Raw genomic sequence first — 23,817 nt, forward strand, 5'->3', positions numbered from 1 at the left:
AAATCTGCCGTATGCTTGTTTCCCACCTCAGTGGTATAAAAAAATGTGAGTTACTAACTCTGAAGAAATCACTTTACTCCATTTGTCTTCTTGAAGAAACCCATATTGTTGTCTCTTGGAAAAATCTCGAAAATTTTTACTATGAAAGCGTTGTGACCCAGTGATATACTATTTTGACTTATAAATAAATACTACGATACATATTACAGAGCGCCCTCTAGTTCTAAGCTAAGTAGAACTTGTACTATGAATACTAGATAACTGATACACGTACTTAATTTTTTTTTAATTATTTATACGTCTACTATTGGTTATGTGGTCCCGGCATAAATTAGGCCATCCCTTCCTTTCCCGTGGATGTCGTAAGAGGAGACTAAGGAAGGGCGAGGGATGGGCAGAAGTGTCCCTTTTAGAACACCTCTAAAGCCTGACTGCGGTTGCCAATCCGCCTGCCAAGTGTGGTAACTACTAGCAACCCCCCCCCCCCCCCCCCAAGGGGGAGGCTTATGGTCAGCAGTGGACAGTTAAAGGCTTATATGATGATGGAGAAAGATGTAGACCTCTTTTTATCCTGATTATCATACATATTTCGGTTACGCAGACAAAGTCACGGGTAATAACTAGTATTTCATACTTATTTTTACTATCATTTACTAAAAAAAGGTGTTATTAAACTGTTAAGCCTGCGAGTTTATACAGCAGCGCCAAAATTCTAAATATCAATATAAGGAAAAAGTCCGTTATTCAATATGGCAAAGAATACAAAAATGTACCAGAAAATTTACTTAATTAAAAATTTAATCAAACATTGCACAGTAAGTTTTCAAAATTTTTTAATACAAATATATAACGGCGTGATGGCGGTCGTTGGGCTCTCTACAAGATGGTTGAACACAACGATGGCTGACTCATATTTTTTTATGCAACTTAGAATGGCGAACAAGCTGACGGCCCACCTGATGGAAAGTGGCAACTGTCGCCTATAGACATGAGCAATACCATGGACATAACAGAGTATACTGTTTCGCCCATGATACCCCTCATGCGTTGCCATTCCTGATGACTCGGGTGTTATTTCTCTGTACTTTGTAAATTTACTGTAAATCATCCGTCATACTCGTGAACGGGTGCTTCTAGTAGGGACTAGTCTGTTCAAGAATACTTTCGCTTTACGCTTTCTATCTGGTGGGCCGTCAGCTTGTTTACCATTCTAAGTTGCATAAAAAAAATTGGTCCTTTACAAGTTTCATCAAAATCGATTCAGGAGTTTAATTTTAAAATCAAAATATTTTGTAATTGAAGTCGATTTTTTGTAGACATCATCGTCATGCCACAAAAGGAGTCATAAAAATCAGCACGCAAATGGTGAAGAAAGGGGGGAAAGGGATTGTTAGTAATGGAGACTGAGAATCCCATTGCTAGCAATATACCCAACCAGGTCGACCTGCACGCGGTTCTCCCTGGAAACTATCATGGTTAATTCCTATTGAATTCATCATGATGGGCTAACTGACCTGTTTTCATTCTCATCTATCACCCTTCACTGGTGCTCCGCCAGCGTATCCCGTTAGCGCAGGTGGGGTTACCATACCATTTTCACCCATCAAAAAAAATGGTGAAGAAACGAGAACATTGTGTAAATAATACTCGTACACACAAAAAAAAAAACAGAACGAGACAGTCATAAAAAAAAAGATGTAAAAATAAATAAATTTTTAATAAATAAATAAATTATCAATATTTTTTTAATTGGTATATTTGAGAAATAATTCTTGTAAGAAGCAATGTACAGTGGTACCCTGCACTTTGGTTATGTTTTGTTAAGAGAGGGACTGGCTGAAAACCAGCGCTGTGCAGCTGTTCACACTGCGCTGGGACACTCACAGCATCCGCTGAGCCGGTTCCTTTTGCCTAGTATGGGACACTTTTTGTATATGTTATTTATATTTTATATTGTAATTGTGTATTTACTGGCAATAAATGTTTCAATTCTATTCTATTCTAAAAAAAAATATAAAAATATATAAATAATTATATTGTATAAAAGTCGATTGCTTGGATACCTCTGTCCCATTCGTGTTTCTACCGTGAAGTAGTTGTGTTGACATGGCTATGTTTCGGTTTGAAGGGTGGGATATGGCGTGAATTTACAGGGTACAGAGGAATATCATCTGGGTCCTCAGAATGGCAACGCGTAGGAGGTATCATGGACGTAACAGTATACTCTGTTATGTCCACGGTACTGCTCATGTCTATAGGCGACGGTTATTACTTTCCATCAGGTGAGCCGTCAGCTTGCTTGCCATTCTGAGTTGTATAAAAAAAAAATATTAAAAAGAGTTTACTAGTCGGCAATACCTTAGTAAGATTATCTTGAAAACCGGTCCAACCAATCCTTTGATGATCGCTGACGCGTTGAGATGACATCTCCCATGCAGCACTATACCGTTCACCTGAAAAAAACATAGCTTTGAAAATTTCATCACGCACACACGTAATGAATCAACCAAACTAATTGAGGGGACGGTTTGTTAGTAAAGTGAACTACCCCAATATACCCAATCGCGTCGACATCCACTTGGTCTACCCTGGAAATCATCGTGCGCAATTCCAGGAGATTCATCACGATGAGCTAACTGATCTGCCTGGGGGAAAGGGATTGTTAGTAATGGGGTCAAATAGCCCTATTACTAGCAATATACCCTGTCAGGTCGCCCTCCACGTGGTTCCCCCTGGAAACTATCGTGACTAATTCTAGTTTAATTCGTCAGGATGGGCTAACTGACCTACTTTCATCTTCATCTGTCATCCCTCACTGGTGCACCGCCAGTGTATACCAATAGCGCAGACGGGGTTACCATACCATTATCACCCATTAAAAAAAAAACTGATCTGTCTTTTTATTCACACCTATGATTCCACGCTGGTGCTTCGCGGGCTATACCATTAGCACAGGCGGGGCTACAATAGGCGACGGTTATCACTTTCCATCAGATGGGCTGTCAGCGTTGTTTGTTTCAGAAACAATGGCACGACAGATGCTTCAATACAAACGGCCATTAAAATTATAAATAAATCCTTTTAGAAATTATCATAGTTAGTTTTTGGGCTGATTTCATTCTCATCTAATGAACTCTCACTGATGGGGGGGAGGGGGGATTGTTAGTAATGTGGACTACCAGTCTCATTGCTAACAATATACCATGTCAGAGCGACTTCCACGTGGCCCCCCTAGAAACCGTCGTGCTGGATTCCATGTGTATTCATCACAATGGGCTTACTGACCTGCCTTTTCATTCTCATCATCATGATGTATCATCCCTCACTGGTGGCCCGCCAGCATATACCATTAGCATAGGCGGGGTTACCATTCCATTATAATCCTTTAAAAAAACTATAGCCTATAGACATGAACAGTACTGTGGTCATTATAAAATACACAAAATTCATGCTTTGCGCTCATAAATTGCCATTTCTGACGACTACGACGATTATATTATGCTTCTGTAGCCTAAAATCTCATTGCCATATTGCCAAATTGGGTACTTCTGTTCCATTCGTGTTTAAACCGTGAAACAGCTGTGTTTGCATGGCTGTGTTTCGGTTTGAAGGGTGGGATATGGCAGTGAATTTATAGGGTACAGAGGAATAATACCTGAGTCCTCAGGAATGGCAACGCATGGGGGGTATTATGGGCGAAACAGTATACTCTGTTATGTCCATGGTATTGCTCATGTCTATAGGCGACGGTTACCACTTTCCATCAGGTGGGTTGCAACTTAGAATGGCAAACAAGCTGACGGCCCACAAATTCGTACGGAACCCTTAAAACATCGTAAACTATGAGCACAGATTGTGCCTACTCAGTTAAATTAATTTACAATCCCACGTCTAATATATTGGCAGTGCGAACTGAAAACAATGACCGTAAACGAATCCGTAGACAGGCACGTAAAGTTTACGTAGAACCATAGAGTAATGTTTCAATCACAACCAACATTCAGCGGGAATAGTTTCAGTTACTTCACGAGCCAATTTAACGGTGAGTGTACGGTGACGAGCGGACGCGAGAGCGGAATTACTCAATAAAAAACACACGCTCTAGATGGGCATATGGCGACCATATAGTCGCGTGCTGAAGGCCAAATGACAATTACCCATAACCGGCGAGCATGTATGAAAACATTGTGGAGAAAGTGAAAGGGGGGTAAAGAGGTTTCTTCAGGGTTGGCAACGCGCGCGTAATACCCCTGGTATTGCAGGCGTTTATAGGCTACGGTAACCGCTTACCATCAGGTGGGCCGTATGCTTGTTTGCCACCTCAGTGGTATAAAAAAAAAGAAAGACATCTGCATGAATCGAAGCATTTGGCGTTCTAATGTTTCTGGCTACCTCAATGGGAGTCATACATGACGTACATACATACATGCCTATTATAAAAACTATATATAGGACAGATAGTTTTTTTTAAATGTTTGATAATGCAATGGTGACCCTACCTGCGCTAACGGTGTACGCTGGCGGGGCACCATTGAGGGATGATAGGTGAGAATGAAAAGGCAGGTCAGTTAGCCTATCGTGATGAATACACTTGGAATTCAGCACGATGGTTTCCAGGAGGGACCATGGGGAGGTCGACCTGGTTGGGTATATTCCAGTAGGGCCCCTAGTCTCCATTACTAACAATCCCTTCTCCCTAGGAAAGATAGTAGCAGCGCTTGTTTTTGTTCCGCTGCCGCTACCGCTGTCGCTCCGCTCATCACAGCGCCCACCTCCTCAATCCCCATTTGGCCATGATCCAGATACCTCAGTACGTACCAAGATCAGCTGTTAATATATGCAAATACGTATGCCATTGTTTCTTTATGTACAATTGTGGGCTTCCTACGCTTGCGACGCCGTTATCTTGATTGCGTACTTGAAAATAAAAGCACAATACTGGACTGGACGTTTGAAATAGTCTCAGCCGGGAAAAAGGAGTTTTGTTAGTAATGGGGAGGTTAGTCCCCATTGGTATTAATATACCCATATATTAATATATCAGGTCGACATCCACGCGGTTCCCCTTGGAAATTATCGTGACTAATTTATCGTTGAATTCGTCACGATGGGCTAACTGACCTGCCTTTTCATCCTCACCTATCACCTCTCGCTGGTACCCCGCCTCTTTATACCGATAGCGCAGGCGGGGTTACCATGGCATTTTCACCCATTAAAAAATAGTCTAAGTTGTTAAAACTGTTTCTTCCTATTAATTATATATCTTAATATATATATATATATATATATATATATATATATATATATATATATATATATATATATATATATATATATATATATATATATATATATATATATATATATATATATATATATATATCAAAAATGCGAAAATGTAAGGAAGGACGCATAGATAGATAGATACATAATTTATTTGCATTACTTACAGCACACAAATAACAACAGACATACACGGTAAAAAGAGATAAAAGAATGCATATACAGAAAAAAAAAGCAAAATATATTAAAACAAGTAACAGTTTTCTTCCTTCATGCGTGTGCCATAGTAACACAAAATGGTCACAACTCAGTTTATTGTTTTGCCCTCAAGCGAACAAAACACTGATATTCTGTTGTGGCCAGCCAAAAGCCAGTCGCAAAATTTCTTAATAAAAATAATATTATAATAAAATATATAAATGCATGTATGTATATATGTATTTGTGTATATGAGTAGTATATATATTATATATAATATGTAGTATATATATTTATATTATAACATGTATCACATCTCCATATTTAGAACTAACAGAATTTTTCATCGTGCCTCCCATCAAATTGTTGACTAGACCCAAGCTCTACTGTTTACTGACGAAACCCTGTACGAACTACCAATCACATACTTCTTGAAATCACAAATGTAACAACATAGTTCAGTACACAATTATGTAGTATTGTTTATTTTATAACGAGGGAAAACATAAAACTGAAAGTTGTTCTTAGTAACTACTTATTTATATTAGTGTGAGCATTGCGTCTGAGCATCTTTCGCTAGATTAGCAAAATATTATATATGTATATATATATATAATTTTAGATCGACAGGTTGTCCATCGTGGACTATCCATTAAAAAAGATAGATATGAATAATCATAAATAGTTTGTATAATAATAAAAAACAGGTTTTACTGTTTCTATACGGTACTCTTATAGAAACGACAGAGGGGAAGGGATTGTTAGTAATGCGAACTACGCAATCTCATTATTAGCAATATACCCTGACAGGTCGCCCTCCACGTGGTCCCCCCTGGAAACCATCGTGCTGAATTCCAGGTGTATTTATCACAATGGGCTAATTGACCTGCTCTTTCATTTTCACTTATCATCCCTCACTGGTGCCCTACCAGTGAAGAATGATAAGTGGGAGACTTTGTACAAAAATCGATTGCTTAAGTACCTCTGTCCCATTCGTGTTACAACCGTGAAGCAGTTGTGTTTGCATGGCTGTGTTTCGGTTTGAAGGGTGGGATATGGCGTGAATTTACTGGGTACAGAGGAATAACACCTGAGTTCTCAGGAATGGCAGCGCATGGGGGTATCATGGGCGAAACAGTATACTCTGTTATGTCCATAGTACTGCTCATGTCTATAGGCGACGGTTACCACTTTTCATCAGGTGGGCCGTCAGCTTGTTTGCCATTCTAAGTTGTATAAAAAAAAAGCGTATACGGTTAGCGCAAGCGGGGTTACCATTCCATTAACATCTATTAAAAAAAAAAACAAAAAAATATAGACGACAAGTTGACCGACACAAGGCTAGACTTCTTTATGCCGAATACTAAAAAATATACCAAGTCATCGGATTATTGTGTATTAGTGGTTATAAAGGACCTCTTAGACGAATCGACGACTTGATTCAAACGATCGATACTAACACTTTTTTCGCTGAATAATTAAGTGAATTTTAAAAGAAAGAGTTTCTCAAGACGCCTGTATTATATGCAATGTCATCACCGATTCTGAACCGATTGTAATATTTCTTTTTACAATTGACAGGTTTTATTCCCATGATAGTTCCACATTAATTTTATCATTAAATTCGTTGTTTTTTTGCAACAGGAAATGGTAAACAATCAGTCGACCTGAAAGTGTTATGGCGTGAATTTACAGGGTACAGAGGAATAACACCTGAGTCCTCAGGAATGGTAACGCATGGGGGGTATCATACCGTACGCGTACCGAAGTTAATTTTGACTAATTCGTCCTCACCTATCGTCTTGCACTGGTACCGCGCGTACACCGATTGCAGACGTATCATAATCATCAACATATCGGCTTTTATCTGTCCCCTACAACAGTCCGGTACATAACCCGTTTCGTCAATTCCATTATCACCCATAAAAAAGTACCGTCTGATGAAAACTACAGTCTAATTCCCCGTTTGAATGAAACCGTTGGCTCGTCTCGGGTGTTCTTAAGAGAACCGAAGTTTTTCAATACTTCCCGATCATTAATCATAAGCCTTACTTTTTCTATAGTTTCGAGTCCAAGCAGTCCATCGGGACTATTGTTGAGGCGTCATAATATATTCTGTCAGTCCGTTGGAGCTTCCTAACTCCCAAATGACGTCAACAGTTTTTTTTTTTTTTTTATCTATTACCATCTATATCCTACGACTTTACATTGTGTGAATTATGTTCATTTGGTTAACTAGAGCTCCAATACAATGTTATGCAGAAAACAGCCATTTTTTTATACAACTTAGAATGGCAAACAAGCTGACGACCCACCTGATGGAAAGTGGTAACCGTCGCCTATAGACATGAGCAGTACCATGAACATAACAGAGTATACTGTTTCGCCCATGATACCCCCATGCGTTGCCATTCCTGAGGACTCAGGTGTTATTCCTCGGTACCCTGTAAATTCACGCCATATCGCACCCTTCAAACTAAAACACAGTCATGCAAACACAATGCTTTACAGGACAGAAATGCCCAAGCAAACGACTTTTGTACAAAATCTCCCTCTAGTATTAAATTTTTTTAATGTGTCCAAAGTAAAGTGAGTGCGTGAGTGAGTGAGTTGGACATAAGCCTCCTCCTTGGGGGGTTTGCCAGTAGTTGCCACGCTTGACAGGTGGATTGGCAACCGCAGTTAGAATTTAGAGATGTTTTAAAAGGGACGTTGCTACCCATCCCTTGCTCTCCCTTAGTCGCCTCTTACGACACCCACGGGAATGAAAGGGATGGCCCATTATATGCCGGGACTACACAATGACAAAACATTACAATAAGTAGAATAAAATCCATATATATGAAATAATTTATTAGCACATTTTTTTTTATATTTGTCAAGTCACATGATGTTAATATAAAAAAGGAGAAAAAAAAAAGGAAATGCTATGTGAAATAATATAAAAATCGTTGTTTAAAATGAAAATTTAAACAATTACCATCCAAAATCTCATTAAGACGTATTTAAAAAAAAAATCTTTAATATACAAATTTGAATTTCGAAACGAAAAAAACAAAACTCACAAGTTTGACAGTTGTCAATCAAAATGACAATAATGTTCCGCCATGTTTGCCTTTGGGTTACTAATGTCAAATTTCGAATTCGTTTGCGCCAGAAAACAAGGCAACATAAAAAAAAGAAGATTTGTAAGTTCAAAATATTATTTTTCAGGGTTCCGTAAATAAAGCTACAAAGAAACCCCTATAGTACGGCTATGTCTGTCCGTCTCTCATAAGGTTATATCTCAATAACTACTAACTGTATTGATTTAAAATTTGGAATAGTTTAACATATTGTTGACCCGCACATATTGCAAGTAAATAATTGAAATTATATTTTTTTATACTATGTATATTCAGTGAAATTCAGTAGCAGGTATCAATCCGAACAATTCCTCATAAAACTCCCCATGATACATTTAATAATAGATGCATAGAGATAGTACAGGTAATTAAAATGATTACCATGTGATCCCGGCATAGGATGATCCCATGGATGTCGTAAGAGACGACTAAGGGAATTTAATGATCGAGGGATAGGCAGCAATGCCTCTTAAAAGATCACCAAAATCTAACTGCGGTTGCAACCCGCCTGCTTGGCAATTACTGGCAAAATACTCTTGGGGGGGGGGGGGGGGGGATACTAATAGGGTGAAGCCAATGTTCAGCAGTGGACAATTAACAGAAGCTTCGAAGTCTTCAGAGTAACAATTATTCGAGTAAGAATCAACGTAGGTAAATACAGTATTTTTGATCTTTACAATTTGGACATAGCATCTGAAATATAGATGTTACTTTTGGATCCGTTCCAAGTTAGTAACACGAGTCGAGTTGATCGCCTTGTATCGACACAATGTTTTCACAATGGGCTCCTCGATCCGACCTTTATGGGGTGAATTGACTATAAATTACAAAATCAATATAATTCTCCATCTTATCCAATATTCAACGAATTCATCTCTCACGGGCCACCTGATGGAAAGTGGTAACCGTTGCCTATAGACATGAGCAGTACCATGGACATAACAGAGTATACTGTTTCGCCCATGATACCCCCTATGCGTTGCCATTCCTGAGGACTCAGCTGTTATTCCTCTGTACCCAGTAATTTCACGCCATATCCCACTCTTCAAACCGAAACACAGCCATGCAAACACAATTGCTTCACGGTTGAAATACGAATGGGACAGAGGTACTCAAGCAATCGACTTTTGTACAAAGTCTTCCTCTGGTATATTTTTGATATTTTGTATATTGTAATTTTACTGAATTTTATGTTATTTTACGGAAATTTATACTGGTATCCTTTCTTTAATTTCACTACCATGATTATGCATGTAATTACAGACATGTGATACTAAGGCTGTGCGTTCTTCACTTATAGTCTTCAATCTCTGATTTTTTTAGTTTCCAACCTTTTTAGTTGACAACGCACCGTTCCTACACACTTTATGGTAACTGCTTACTACCAGGCAGGCCTTATTCTATTCAAAAAATATATACAAAAAATATTATTCTCTACCTATCAGAAAATAAAATATTTTACCTCCAAAATTTCGTCTCCAACTTTAACGGGCGGAGAGGCTTTCGCAGCACCACCTGCAGGGTGGAGTCCGCAAACGAACACGGCCATGCGACTCCTGTCCCTGTGGCCGGCCAGGCTGAGTCCCAGTCCAGCTTTTGGGGTCCGTTCTAGCTTGACCGCCACCACGCTGTCGCCGAGGTTTGCGTACTTCTTGCGTATTTTGTCTGTGGCCAAAGAAATACAGTTTACTAATAGTACGCGCTTAGTAATGACTCGTCTCGACTTCGCTAGTGAAAAACGTTAAATTTTTTTATATCATAAAGGTGGCAAACATGCATACAGTCCATCTGATGGTAAATGATCGCTGTAGCGTATGGACTCCTGCAACACTAAGTGTGTTACGTGCGCGTTGCCAACCTTGAAGAAACCTTAATATAACTTTTTTTAAGAACTCCAAATATTTTTTAATAAAAAAAACAGTTCACTTGCTGATAATGTAGCTTTATATAGGTGAAAGATTTTTAAAAATCGATAAGTATATCCATTTAAGTTTAATAGTTTAATTTTATATATTACAAACCAAATATCAAGGTTTTTTTTTATACAACTTAGAATGGTAAACAAGCTGACGGCCCACCTGATGGAAAGTGGTAACCGTCACCTATAGACATGAGCAGTACCATGGACATAACATACTGTTTTGCCCATGATACCCCTCATGCGTTGCCATTCCTGAGGAATAACACCTTCCTCTGTACCTAGTAAATTCACGCCATATCCGACCCTTCAAACCTTCAAACACAGCCATGCAAACACAACTGCTTCACGGTAGAAACACGAATGGGACAGAGGTACCCAAGCAATCGACTTTTGTACAAAATCTCCCACTGGTAAAGGTTTGGACAATTTAAGTGACTGCCCAGAATAGAGTAATATATATATATATATATATATAGCACCACCCTCCCCCTAATATGAAGAAGATTTCCGGATGAAGTCGAAACAATTATCGGAAACGACAAACATGGAAAGCACATAAAATTATTTATATATTATACGAGTATAGAGACATTGCCAAAATATAAACATAAGATAATTCAAGATTTATGTCACCATGGGAGTTTTTTATTTCACCGTATCATACGAATCTGTATCATTCTTTGAAGGGAGCAGTAAAGAGTTTTAATTTGGTCATTCATATTTTCTATTTTTATTATTATAACGATTTTAGCTATTAACTGTCCACTGCTGGACATGAGCCTTTCCCACAATTTTGCTATTATACTTCGCGCTTCGTCCTCGAGATTATTATTTGTAGAATATAAACAACATGTAGTAACGCACAAGTGACACCGCCCCTGCACTATTGTTGAGAGAGGGATTCCCCCTTTTTCCTTTTTATTCTTATTCCCCGGTAGGTACATAGTCTACTTAGCCCGTTCATTTCATTTCCTGTTCATTCGCAATTTAGTGCTTCACCGCTCCGCACATAATACATCGCGTTGTCGTGTTAATAAAAAAAAAAAAAAAAAAGATGCCACAAAGGAATAGTAGTGATCTCAACGACCCAACATTCAACATTACATAGTGTCGTTGTAGACCAGGTATTTATTAAAACTATATCTATACACAAAAGTAATTTTTGTCTCCAGAAGAATGCAATCGAGATAGTCATATGGGCTATATCACCGCATTCAAACGAAATGGTTGACGTGCAATTCAGCGGGAATTGTACACAACAGCCGTGTTTCGATAACTTTCGTTATCGCATTTTTAAATAACACCCATAAAAGGATATAATAAATATAAATATAGAATTTCATTTTTAATAAAATATTTTTAAATAAATTATTGGCAATATATATATAAAAGAGAAGTCGTTACTTTTGATTTCAGTTATAGAGAATATTTGATTATAGGGGTGTATTGTATAAACAATAATACTTATTGGAGACAAAAATATTAGGTTTTAACGTATCCACGTTAACAATGTTAGTATGTACCCAGAGCCGTTATCAGGACGAACTCGACACATACTATACTTTTTTATACAATTGCATAAATTTATGCATATACACATCATATATTTATATATTATATGATGCATATGTCGGAGACGCCTCAATTAATAGCGGAATCAGTAGACTGGTTAATAGATCCTCCTGAGGAAGAGATACTAGAACCAGAGACTGTAAACCTTCCATCAGACGATGTAGATGTGATTCACGATGCGTTAACGTATCCAGACGGTAGGGAGTCTGTAGTAAAAAATAATCCGATTACGGATCAAGACGCTGGTCAAAACTGTCCAGGCCCGTCAAATGTGGAGCCTCAGTAGCTAGATACTGAGACTTTAGAAATTCTTGGAGTCGATCCAACGTGTACTAATAATTATGGTAGCGATGTCCATAAAGAATTGCCATTGCGATTTCAACACATCGCCCAAGAAGGAATTAGTAAAGAGCTTAAAAAATAATTAGTAAATAAATACCCACTACCAGCTAACTGCTTACTTGTAGTGCTCCCACAATAAATCCCGAGATAAAAAGCAGAGCTTCCAGAACTAGCTACTACGCGTGATAAAGGTATTGAGATAAAAAAGAAACCAATGGCTTCAGCCATATCTTGTTTAGGTCAAGCTATTTCAACATAGCTTAATTGTAATCAAAAAGATAAAGAACTTTTACAAAAACTGATGGATCTCAGCCGTCTAATGTGTGACATACAGCATAGCGACTCCATGACTAGACGACACTTCATTCTAAGTGCTTTAAAGAAGGATATGAAGGAATATCTTACAAACACAAAAGTTGATACCTTCTTATTTGGCTATAAATTGGCTGAAACAATAAAATCGACCGAAGCTGTTAACAAATCAGACATAGACCTAAAGGTGGTTTCTGATGGTACCAAAAACCTGCCAAGAAGAACCGACATTCTTCCTTCAAGGCCTTTAAACCGGAGAGCTCCAGCACCGGCACGCAAGCAGCCGGGCATGGGAGCGAGATTCCGTCAGCCTGCCGCAGCACGACCCTTGATTCTCCGAACGCAGCCGGCTGGGCACATAGCGACGTCGTGGGGTCCACCACCACCGCAGCCGCCGTCGCCACCTCCTCCGACACAACATCCACGTCGTCGTTACTACGTACGTCGTTACTAGATACGTATATTCCAGTTAAGTATGCAGGTCGTTTAACACACTTTTATGATCAATGGTCTATTATCACAAATGTTCACTTGATCCTTTCAGGGATTAAGGGTTACAAAATAATTTTTTCGTCACCTGTTTATCAAGAATCATACAGATTCAGAAAAATATCAATATATTGATGCAATTAATAATCTTCTACAAATTGACGCTGTTTCAGAGTGTATACCTTATAAGGGCAGTTTATATCTAATATTTTTAATATAATACAAAAACTTAATGGCAAAATGAGGCTCGTATTGAATCTCAAGAGATTAAATAAATTTATCCAGACGGATCATATACGAATAATATTTATTTACGAAGAATTAGATTTACGAACTGCATTAAAATTAATATCAAAAGATTGCTATATGGCAACATTAGACCTTAAAGACGCTTATTTTTTAATAAACATTCATAATGAATCTAAAAAAATATATCCGATTTATTTTTGACAATAAATTATATCAATTTAATGTTTTGCCATTTAGTTTAGCTACCGCACCTTACATTTTTATTAAATTAATGAAGCCGATTACTAGACTTTTAAAAACTGGCGATTTTTTTATTTACCTTATACTTAGATAATGGGTTTTTATTGCGTAATTCTTATCAACAATGCTTGACAAATATTGAGATGACTTCCAAACTACTATCTTCCTCAGGTTTTACAATTAATCAGGATAAAAGTAATCTTGAGCCTTCATTATCTTGTAAATTTATGGGAATAGTTGTAGACTCACACAGTCTACAATTAAGCTTACCATTCGAAAATAGATTACGAATTCGATCTCAATCAGAAAGGTTTTGTCAATATGAACGTATTTTAATCAGGGAATTTGCTCAACTGGTAGCTTTACTTGTGTCGGCTTGTCCAGCCATTGAGTATGGATGATTTTGCACTAAAGAGTTGGAGCGTTCAAAATTTCTTAATCTAAAAAATCATAACGATTATGATAAGTATAGGAATATACCTAGTTCCATATATTCTGACTTTCAATGGTGATTAAATAATATAGATAGCTCTGTGTATCATCGTATCAGAGATGATACGTATGCCATTGAAATTTACTCTGACGCCTCAACTACGGGGTGGAGGGCTAATTATGGTAATAGTATTGCTAGCGACCAATGGTCAGATGATGAACTAAAGCATCATATAAATTATCTGGAGCTTTTCGCTGCGTTTTCTGGCCTTAAAAGTTTTTGCCAGAGATTCACATAATTGCCAAATACTGTCAAATAATACAAATAGACAATACTACTGTAATATCTTACATTAATCGTATGGATGGCATTCAATTTCCTCATCTTACTCAAATAAGTAGAGAGATTTGGCAATGGTGTGAGAACAGAAGGCTCTTTATATTCGCTTCCTATATTAAGTCTACAGATGCTGAATCACGCAAATCCATCCAGATATAGAGTGGGAACTGGCTGATTGGGCCTTTCACCAGTTGACAAAAAAAAAAAAATCGCATAAACAAAAAATGTGAATATATGTCACATGGCATAGGGATCCGGACGTAATTGCTATTAATTCATTCACAATCAATTGAGCAAAAGTTTTACTTTTATGCCTTCCCATCATTTGCAGTGATTCTTAAGACGCTTAGAAAGATCATTTCTGATACAGCTTGCGGTATAATTATTGTTCCTCTATGGCCTACACAACCGTGGTACCCACTATTCAGAAACCTCCTTGTCTCTGAATTAATAACTTTTTATCCTGCGGATAATGTTTTATTATTTAGTTCCAGTTATCAACGTGTAGGCTCAACGTTTACCTTGGTTACAGGAAAGTTATCAGGAAAGCATTATCCAGGAGAATTTTCCACCAGCCTCTTTAGATATAATGTTAGCATCATTCTCTGATAGCTCAATTAGACAATGTGATACTTGTTTAAAAAAGTGGTGGAATTTTTGTAAAAACAATTCAGTTTATTTTTATAAAGCTTCGATTCTTATCATAATTTCTTTTCTTACTCAGATATTCCATGACGGTTATCAATATGGAACATTAAATTCAATAAAGTTCGGCGTTATCCTTGCTTTTAGGTCCTATTTTATCAAAAGATGATAGTATAGAAAAATTTTTCAATGGAGTATATCGATTGAGACCTCCTCTTCCGAAGTATAACGCTACATGAGATACCAATGCTGTTTTAAATCATTTAAGCACATTGTGGCCTAATGAAGAATTATCATTAGATAAATTAACAAAGAGAACCATTACCTTAACAGCAATAACGATAGCTCATAGAATACAAACTCTATCCAAAATTGATATAAAAAATATAGAATTTTTCAATGACCACATAGTAATTAAAATTCCTGACTTCCTTAAAACGTCACGAAGAGGTTCTAAGCAACCGATTATTGTTCTTCCTTTATTCTTAGAAAACTCTGCTATCAGTCCAGCAAAAACTTCAGATTGTCATTTAAATAGAACAATTCTTCTAAGGAATTCTGATAATCTTTTTAGTGGTGTCTGTCGACCTCACAAAGCGGTAGACAAACTATTAGCCGATGGGTGAAACTGACATTAGACGAATGTGGACTGGACGTACATATTTGTACTCTCTGCGCACAGCACGCGACATGCCGCCGCGTCCCGGGCACGCTCTCTAGGTGTCAGTGTAAATACAATACTTAAATGGAGCTGCTGCGGCTGGAATGCCAACTCCACTGCTTTCGCCAAATTTTACAGTAGGCCTATGATTAATACAGATAATTCGTCCTTTGCTAAGCCGATAATTAATAATAATCAAAAATAATTTTATGTTTATCGAATTGTGTGATGATTAAAAAAGATTATGTACTATTATAGATTAATAGTAGAATAACATAATGTCGATTAATTTTTAGTTCTATTTGTTCACTTTGTAATCCAATAAAACATACAATTATAAAAGAAGTGTTTTCATTGATAATATTTTTTGGTTGGAACTCTCAAAATCTACATGTTGTTTATATTCTACAAATAATAATCTCGAGGACGAAGCGCGAAGTATAATTAGTGATTAAACGAACTTACCCAAGTGAAGTTCTATCACAATTATACGAAGCGCTTCGTCCGAAGAGATTAGTACGTACTCCCTCCCGACCCAGTTTAATTATACCCATCAGAACTATACCAAAAAATATTTCAATGGTCAAACATAAGTTTTAATAATTTTTAACTCTGAACTTAATGAACAGGAAATGAAATGAACGGGCTAAGTAGACTATGTACCTACCGGGGAATAAGAATAAAAAGGAAAAAGGGGGAATCCCTCTCTCAACAATAGTGCAGGGGCGGTGTCACTTGTGCGTTACTACATGTTGTTTATATTCTACAAATAATAATCTCGAGGACGAAGCGCTTCGTATAATTGTGATAGAACTTCACTTGGGTAAGTTCGTTTAATCACTAAGTAGTTGCCACGCTTGGCAACGCTTGGCTGGTTGACAACTGCGGTTAGGCTTTTAGAAATGTTTTAAAAGGGATGCTGCTGCCTTTCCCTCGCCCCTCCTTAATCGCCTCTTATGAAACCCACGGGAAAGGAAGAGGTAGCTCATTAAAAAATTGTTCAAGTATATATTTTCTATATGCCTGTACAAATTTTGACGTATATGGTATCGTTATAATTCTTATGCCTTCGATAGATATTTTTTTAAACATATTATCATGATGTTTGTACGTACTACTTTAAAATGCGAAAAAAAATTGTTACAGGTACAAATATTAAATGGAATAAAAAGGGACATAGGCTTTTTATCCGGGTCAACTAAATATATCCCGGCCACGGACAGAATCGTGGGTAAAAACTAGTTAATTAATATTATTAATCATTCAATATAATTTAAGTGAACGACCGGCGAGCCCGGACAGGGACGGGTCCACATTATCCCCACTTTAGGGGGAAAACTCAATTTTCCCAACCGTAACCCGGTGTCTGGACCTTTTTATACGCCACTTCCACTGTCCTCATGTGTGCACATGAATTTGTAATACATTGGGTGTTACTGAGTTTAACAGGCGCACAATAACCGTTACTAACAATTGTGTAAAAAAAAAAAATCAAATTCAAATCATCTTTTTTCAAATTGACTTATTTAGAAGCACTTTTTTTACGTCATTTTTTATAAATCTACTGCAGAGTTTGTAAAACTGTTATCAACTGAGAGGAAGGAGCCTTCAAGAAACTCAACATTTACTCTTTCGAATCTCTGTTAACATTGTGTGTATTTTTTTATACAACTTAGAATGGCAAACAAGCTGACGTACCACCTGATGGAAAGTGGTAACCGTCGCCTATAGACATGAGCAGTACCATGGACATAACAGAGTATGTTGTATCTCACCCTTCAAACCGAAACACAGTCAAGCAAACACAATTGCTTCACGATAGAAATACAAATGGGACAGAGGTGTCCAAGCAAACGACTTATACTTTATAAATAAATATATACTATAACAAACAATCAACTATCTTAGAAGAGCAAATGAAACAATCTATGACCCAAACAAAATAACCAGCAAGATTAAGTTTAAAAGGAAATTGAGAAAAAACAACAAAAAAAGGGAATGAAGTTTATAAAACGGCCTTTTTTTAAGAAATAGAAACGCAATTTATGTTTAAAAGCTAGTCTGCTTAGGATAAATCTTATATCGAGCGAGAGTTCGTACTTTTCACTTTGCTAATTCTTTCAAATTTTTAACCGATCCCCAAAATGTTGTTGGAATTGATCAAGCAAGCGTGGCAGTTACTGGTAAAACCTTCGTTATGGGTAAAGCTTATGTTCAACAGTTCACGGTTTTTTTTTTTTGATGTGTGAAAATGGTATGGTAACCCCGCCCGCGCTAACGGGATACGCTGGCGGAGCACCAGTGAAGGGTGATAGATGAGAATGAAAACATGCCAGTTAGCCCATCATGGTGAATTCATTAGGAATAATACCATGATAGTTTCCAGGGGGAACCGCGAGGAGGTCGACCTGGTTGGGTATATTGCTAGCAATGGGATTCTCAGTCTCCATTACTAACTATCCCTTTCCCCCCAACAGTTCACGGTTATCCGTGGATAGGATAATGATGATATTAAAGCAGACTACAATATTTTTTCTTCACATCTGTCAGTTATTTTCAGTTTGTGAGTACTTGAGTACGTTACACTACATCAACGTCGAAAGAAGAGAACATTTCTCCTCTCTCAGTTGGTTAAAAGTACATTTATCTATATAAATAAAGCCTTCACATGTCCTAGAAATGGCACAGCCAAACCGTGCATTCTTGCTGGAACAGAAACAAATAACCGGGCTCCTGAAAAATGACCTTCACTGGCGCCATTACTCGAGCAAGAAAAGGACCACCCCTCATTTATAATTGGCGAAATACACATACTACTTTTGGCATGCTAAAATAGATCTTGACGTTAAGTCGATAATGTTAAAAATTGTTATCCAAAAAAAATACACCGTACGGATTTTAATAAAATTCCTATGGTACGATCTTGAAGTATATCCTTTCAGATAAAAAACCCGAATCTGTTTATATATAACGAAGTTATGAAATAAGAAACATAAAATAAGCCCTCGAATTTAGAACTTCCTCTTTTTTAAGTTGGTAGAAGATTAACCGCCACAAACTAAAGTTTCATCCCAATCATCTGGACGAGTGGCGGTCTTCCACCGTGCGTTTTTCAAGGCACTTTCTTCCACGCACAACCATTCTTTGGAATCAACTTCCAGCAGCAGTATTTCCGAACCGATACGACAACATAACCTTCAAGAAAAGAGTATATTCCTTTTTAAAAGGCCGGCAGCACACCTGCAATGCCGCTGGTGTTGTGGGTGATCATGGGCGGCGGTAGTCACTTACCATCAGGTGAGCCGCATGCTCGTTTGCCCCCTGTGTTGTAAAAAAAAAAGAATCGATGAACTCCTTTGTTTTTTTTTAACGGCTGAAAATGAAATGGTAACCCACCTGCGCTATCGGTATATGCTGGCGAGGCACCATTGAGAGATGATAGGTGACGATGAAAGCGGGTTAGTTAGGACATCGTGACGAATTTCAGTGGAATTAATCACGATGGTTGGGGGGAAAGGGATTGTTAGTAATGGAGATTGAGAATCTCATTGCGAGCAATATACCCAACCAGGTCGACCTCCTCGGAAACTGTCATGATTAATTCCTGATGAATTCATCATGATGGGCTAACTGGCCTGTTTTCATTCTCATCGATCACCCTTCACTGGTGCTCCGCCAGCGTATCCCGTTAGCGCAGGCCATACCATTTTTATCCAATAAAAAAATAATCACGATGGTTTCCGAAGGACCACGTGGAGGTCGACCTGATAGGGTGTATTGTTAGCAATGAGTCAGTTAAACTCCATTACTAACAAACCCTTTCCCCCCGAATTCCCTTGATTATACCTACATAAAACAATATAAGGATTTCCCATATAAAATACAATTTATTTATTATGCGAAATATAAGGGGAAAACCCGATGTAAACGATTAGCATTGGGATTTTCAAATACTTTTATATAAAAAAACAAAAAACCTACATAAAATAAAAATTGTCTCGAAAAATATATAAAATTACATCTATTTTAAAACATATCTGCGGCAACAAGGCTCTCTCTTGACACGGCTAGGGATGGGACACTTGACCCACCTATTGTGTAACGTACAACTGACACTACTAGTATAGTATTATATTATCTGTGACTAAGTACATATATTATTTCGGCCATTTTGTTATAATAATCATATTTTTTTGTATGTTTTACTAAACCAGGTATTATTTTGCGAAATTCCGTATGACTGTTGTGGAATGATGAATTAGAACTACTTTGTTTAATTCTGTTATCATTAGTATGCGTGTGATTGCCAAAATACCACACATATATAATTTACCACATACACACACATATACATACATATATATATATATATATATATATATATATATATATATATATATATATATATATATATATATATACATATAATGTTTCACATGTCAATGATCAAAAAATCCATGTAGAGAGGTGACATATAAAAGAAATGTACTTGTAGTACAATTGAACACGAATGCTTCCCAATGCATTTTTGATCAGCACTCTCCGTATTCTCTGTGAACACTCCCACTTCACGAGGGTATATTTTATCCATATCGTCTTTCTAGGTCAAGCCGAGCAGATGGAAGTGCTCGAAGATAGTTGCGATACAGCATGCATGATGAGTTTTTAAAGGTTCCAATTATTTTTCTATTTATATGTTTATTATATGTTTCACAGAAGAAAAACCGATTTCATTTGTGGCCAAAATAGTTATCTCGATTCAAAAACTAAATTTCTAAAAATATTCTGTAAGAATTTCTATAAAACCAATCTGTAACTGTATTATTTCCGACTAGCTATTGCCCGCGACTTTGTCCACATGGTATTTGTTATTGCTTCGATTAACAGTGCATTACCAGACAGAGACTTTGTACAAAAGTCGATTGCTTGGGCACTCCTGTCCTATTCGTGTTTCTACCGTGAAGCAGTTGTGTTTGCATGGCTGTGTTTCTGTTTGAAGGGTGGGATATGGCGTGAATTTCCTGGGTACAGAGGAATAACACCTGAGTCCTTAGGAATGGCAACACATGGGTGGTATCATGGACGAAACAGTATACTCTGTTATGTCCATGGTACTGTTCATGTCTATAAGCGACGGTTGGCACTTTCCATTAGGTGGGCCGTCAGCTTGTTTGCCATTCTAAGTTGTGTAAAAAAAGTCGGTTAAAAAGAAAAACAAATGAATTCTACCCCAAATAGTATTATTATTGATTATGAACAGCACGTTTCAGAGAGAACGCTAAAATGTTCTCGATTCCAGACAACAGTTATATAGACATATAGGAGAGGCGTATTAATCTAAGACATTGTAACCCCACGACCGTTTATGGGCACTTAAATTGCCATAACCATGACATATATCCCGACCGACCTTGGTCCTATCAGGCGCATAATACCTACTGGCAGTTACTGGTGTTTCCAATAAGATATCTGATCTGTTATTTGGCTCGTAGCCTTTTCTCATCCCGTAACTTTTATATATATATATTATATATATATATATATATATATATATATATATATATATATATACACACACACACACATATATATATATATGTGTGTATATATATATATATATATATATATATATACACACACACATATATATATATATATATATATATATATATATATATATATATATGTATATATTCTGAATATCTTTGAGAGTATATCAAACGAGCATCTTCTGTCTTTATAAACCTTTTACGTTGGAGGGAAAGGGATCGTTAGATCCTATTACTAATCTAAACTAAACGGATCTAACAGCCCCATTGCTAGCAATATACCTTATCGGGTCGACCTCCACGCGGTTGTCCTTGGAAACCATCATGGTTAATTCTTGAGAAATTCGTCACGATGGGACAACTGGTCTGCTTTCATCCTCACCTATCATCCCTCAGTGGTGTCCCGCCAGTGTATACCGATAGCGCAGACGGGGTTACCATTCCATTACCATCCATAAAAAAACTTTATTATTTTGGTGTATGTATATATACTTATTTTGTATATGTAGGTGTAATATGCTGAGCTTGCTTGCTTTGCTATCTATTTGTATATAATTGTTATTTTCTTTTGTTTGTTTTGTTTTGATTTCTTTTGTTCTCGTTTTGTGCGCTACTGTGTGGGCCGCATGCTTCTTTGATTAAATTATTTCTTTCTTTCTTTCTTTCTTTCTAATATTTTATTAATTTATTTATACTTTTGCACACACTAGAACGTGTCTACAGGGCGGACTTAATGCCTAATGACATTCTCTACCAGTCAACCGTTGCGCGAAACAGAGAGAAAAGATTAAAAAAAAAAAATTTAAATTAAATAAATATTTTGATACATAACAATTTATGTATTTTTATTACTCTATATAGATATTTATGTATATTGAATGTAATACATAAGTTAATATATATTTAGGTAAACATAATTTCTTAGTGGAAGCACCACAACAATATTGTTTCCTCTTTATTCTACCCACACTGCACACTCGTAATTAAACTCATCTAAGAATCTCCGAAACTAAAATTGCCTAGGGCTCCCTAATGGTCTAATCTAGACCTACATTTAATGGATAGATAGCTATTATTTATTAAGGGCCTTTTAAAAGAATCACTCACTAAATACGCTGTAAGATAATTTACTTTCAGGGGGGGAAAGGGATTGTTAGTAATGGGGTCTAATAGCCCCATCACTAGCAATATACTCTCTCAGGTTGACCTCCACGCGGTTCCCCCTGGAAACCATCATGTTTAATTCTTGTCGAATTCATCATGGTGGGCCAACTGACCTGCATTCATTCTCACCTATCATCTTCCACTGGTGCCTCGTCGGTGTATACCGATAGCGCGGGCGGGGTTACCAATCCATTTTCACCTATTAAAAAAAAAATACTTTCAGGGGGGAAACAATATACTTTCTCGAGGGTGTCGTAAGAGGCGACTAAGGGAAGAGGAATGAGCAGCAGAATCCATCTTAAAACATCTCTAAAGCCTAACTGCGGTTGCCAACCCGCCCGCCAAGTATGGCAACTACTGGCAAACATCTTATTTTGAATTCCAAAATAATTATTATTTCAAAACGATTATTCCAAAAATGCTTAAATCTGAGACTTTACTTGCATAAAAAAAATATTTCTTTCTTTCTTTTTTTTTTATCTGTGGCTTAGCTCGCAGTGTGACCGGCAGCAATTTTTCTCTATTTCATCTGAAACTGGGATATTTTGAGTAAATCGAAGTATACGAGATTGCGTTGTCGTATTTTCTGGAGAAGCGTACAAGTAATATTTCTCAATTTATTATATCTCAGTTTAGTCTTCAACTATTTTTTTTTAATGTATATAATAATAATTTAGGTTTTTTTTTTATACAACTTAGAATGGCAAACAAGCTGACGGCCCACCTGATGGAAAGTGGTAACCGTCGCCTATAGACATGAGCAGTACCATGCACATAACAGAGTATACTGTTTCGTCCATGATACCCTCCATGCGCTGCCATTCCTGAGGACACAGCTGTTATTCCTCTGTACCTAGTAAATTCACGCCATATCCCACTCTTCAAACCGAAACACAGCCATGCAAACACAACTGTTTCACGGTTGAAAGACGAATGGGACAGAGGTACCCAAGCAATCGACTTTTGTACAAAGTTTCCCTCTGGTGAACCTCTGGTTTTACCTATTTAGGGAGCAGGGTTTCACCTATATTTAAAAATGTTTGTAACATTTATTTTGAAATATTTTTTTTAATCTACTTTCTTTTCATTTAAGAGTTTCCTCTTGTCGGTGCAACTAATTCATGCATCTTCTTCCAGCCAGCTCTATCCCAGGCCATATCCTTGACCTCCCTATACGACATGACACCTAGTGTTTCTTTTATCTGTTCCATGTAGTTAATCCTCGGTCTTCCTCTTCCTCTTTTGCCCTCTATATTTCCTTCTACTATGCTACTAAAAAAAATCGTCATGTCGTA

General features: G+C 37.2%; 2 protein-coding genes across 2 annotated transcripts in view; one reads left to right on the plus strand and one right to left on the minus strand.

Moving 5' to 3' along the window:
* The window catches only part of LOC113509423 (inactivation-no-after-potential D protein-like), an 81,522-nt gene that overhangs the window by 48,829 nt on the left and 8,876 nt on the right, over positions 1 to 23,817 (minus strand). The window contains exons 2-3 of the mRNA XM_052899461.1: positions 10,069 to 10,271; positions 2,359 to 2,453 (exon numbers count right to left, since the gene is read on the minus strand). Of these exons, the coding sequence (XP_052755421.1) occupies positions 2,359 to 2,453; positions 10,069 to 10,271 (298 nt within the window). The remainder of the gene's footprint in view (positions 1 to 2,358; positions 2,454 to 10,068; positions 10,272 to 23,817) is intronic.
* Positions 11,682 to 13,818, plus strand: LOC128201725 (uncharacterized). The gene has a single exon (XM_052899484.1). It carries the CDS (start codon positions 12,743 to 12,745, stop codon positions 13,205 to 13,207), a length of 465 nt encoding a protein of 154 aa, XP_052755444.1. The 5' UTR covers positions 11,682 to 12,742; the 3' UTR covers positions 13,208 to 13,818.

Source organism: Galleria mellonella, unplaced genomic scaffold (genome assembly GCF_026898425.1).
Source record: "Galleria mellonella isolate WM207_F2 unplaced genomic scaffold, CSIRO_AGI_GalMel_v1 utg571, whole genome shotgun sequence".
Lineage (NCBI taxonomy): Eukaryota > Metazoa > Arthropoda > Insecta > Lepidoptera > Pyralidae > Galleria > Galleria mellonella.

Bases quoted from the DNA above. Each gene is read 5' to 3' on its own strand.
- LOC128201725 (XM_052899484.1), top strand. From the start codon at position 12,743: ATGGATCTCAGCCGTCTAATGTGTGACATACAGCATAGCGACTCCATG.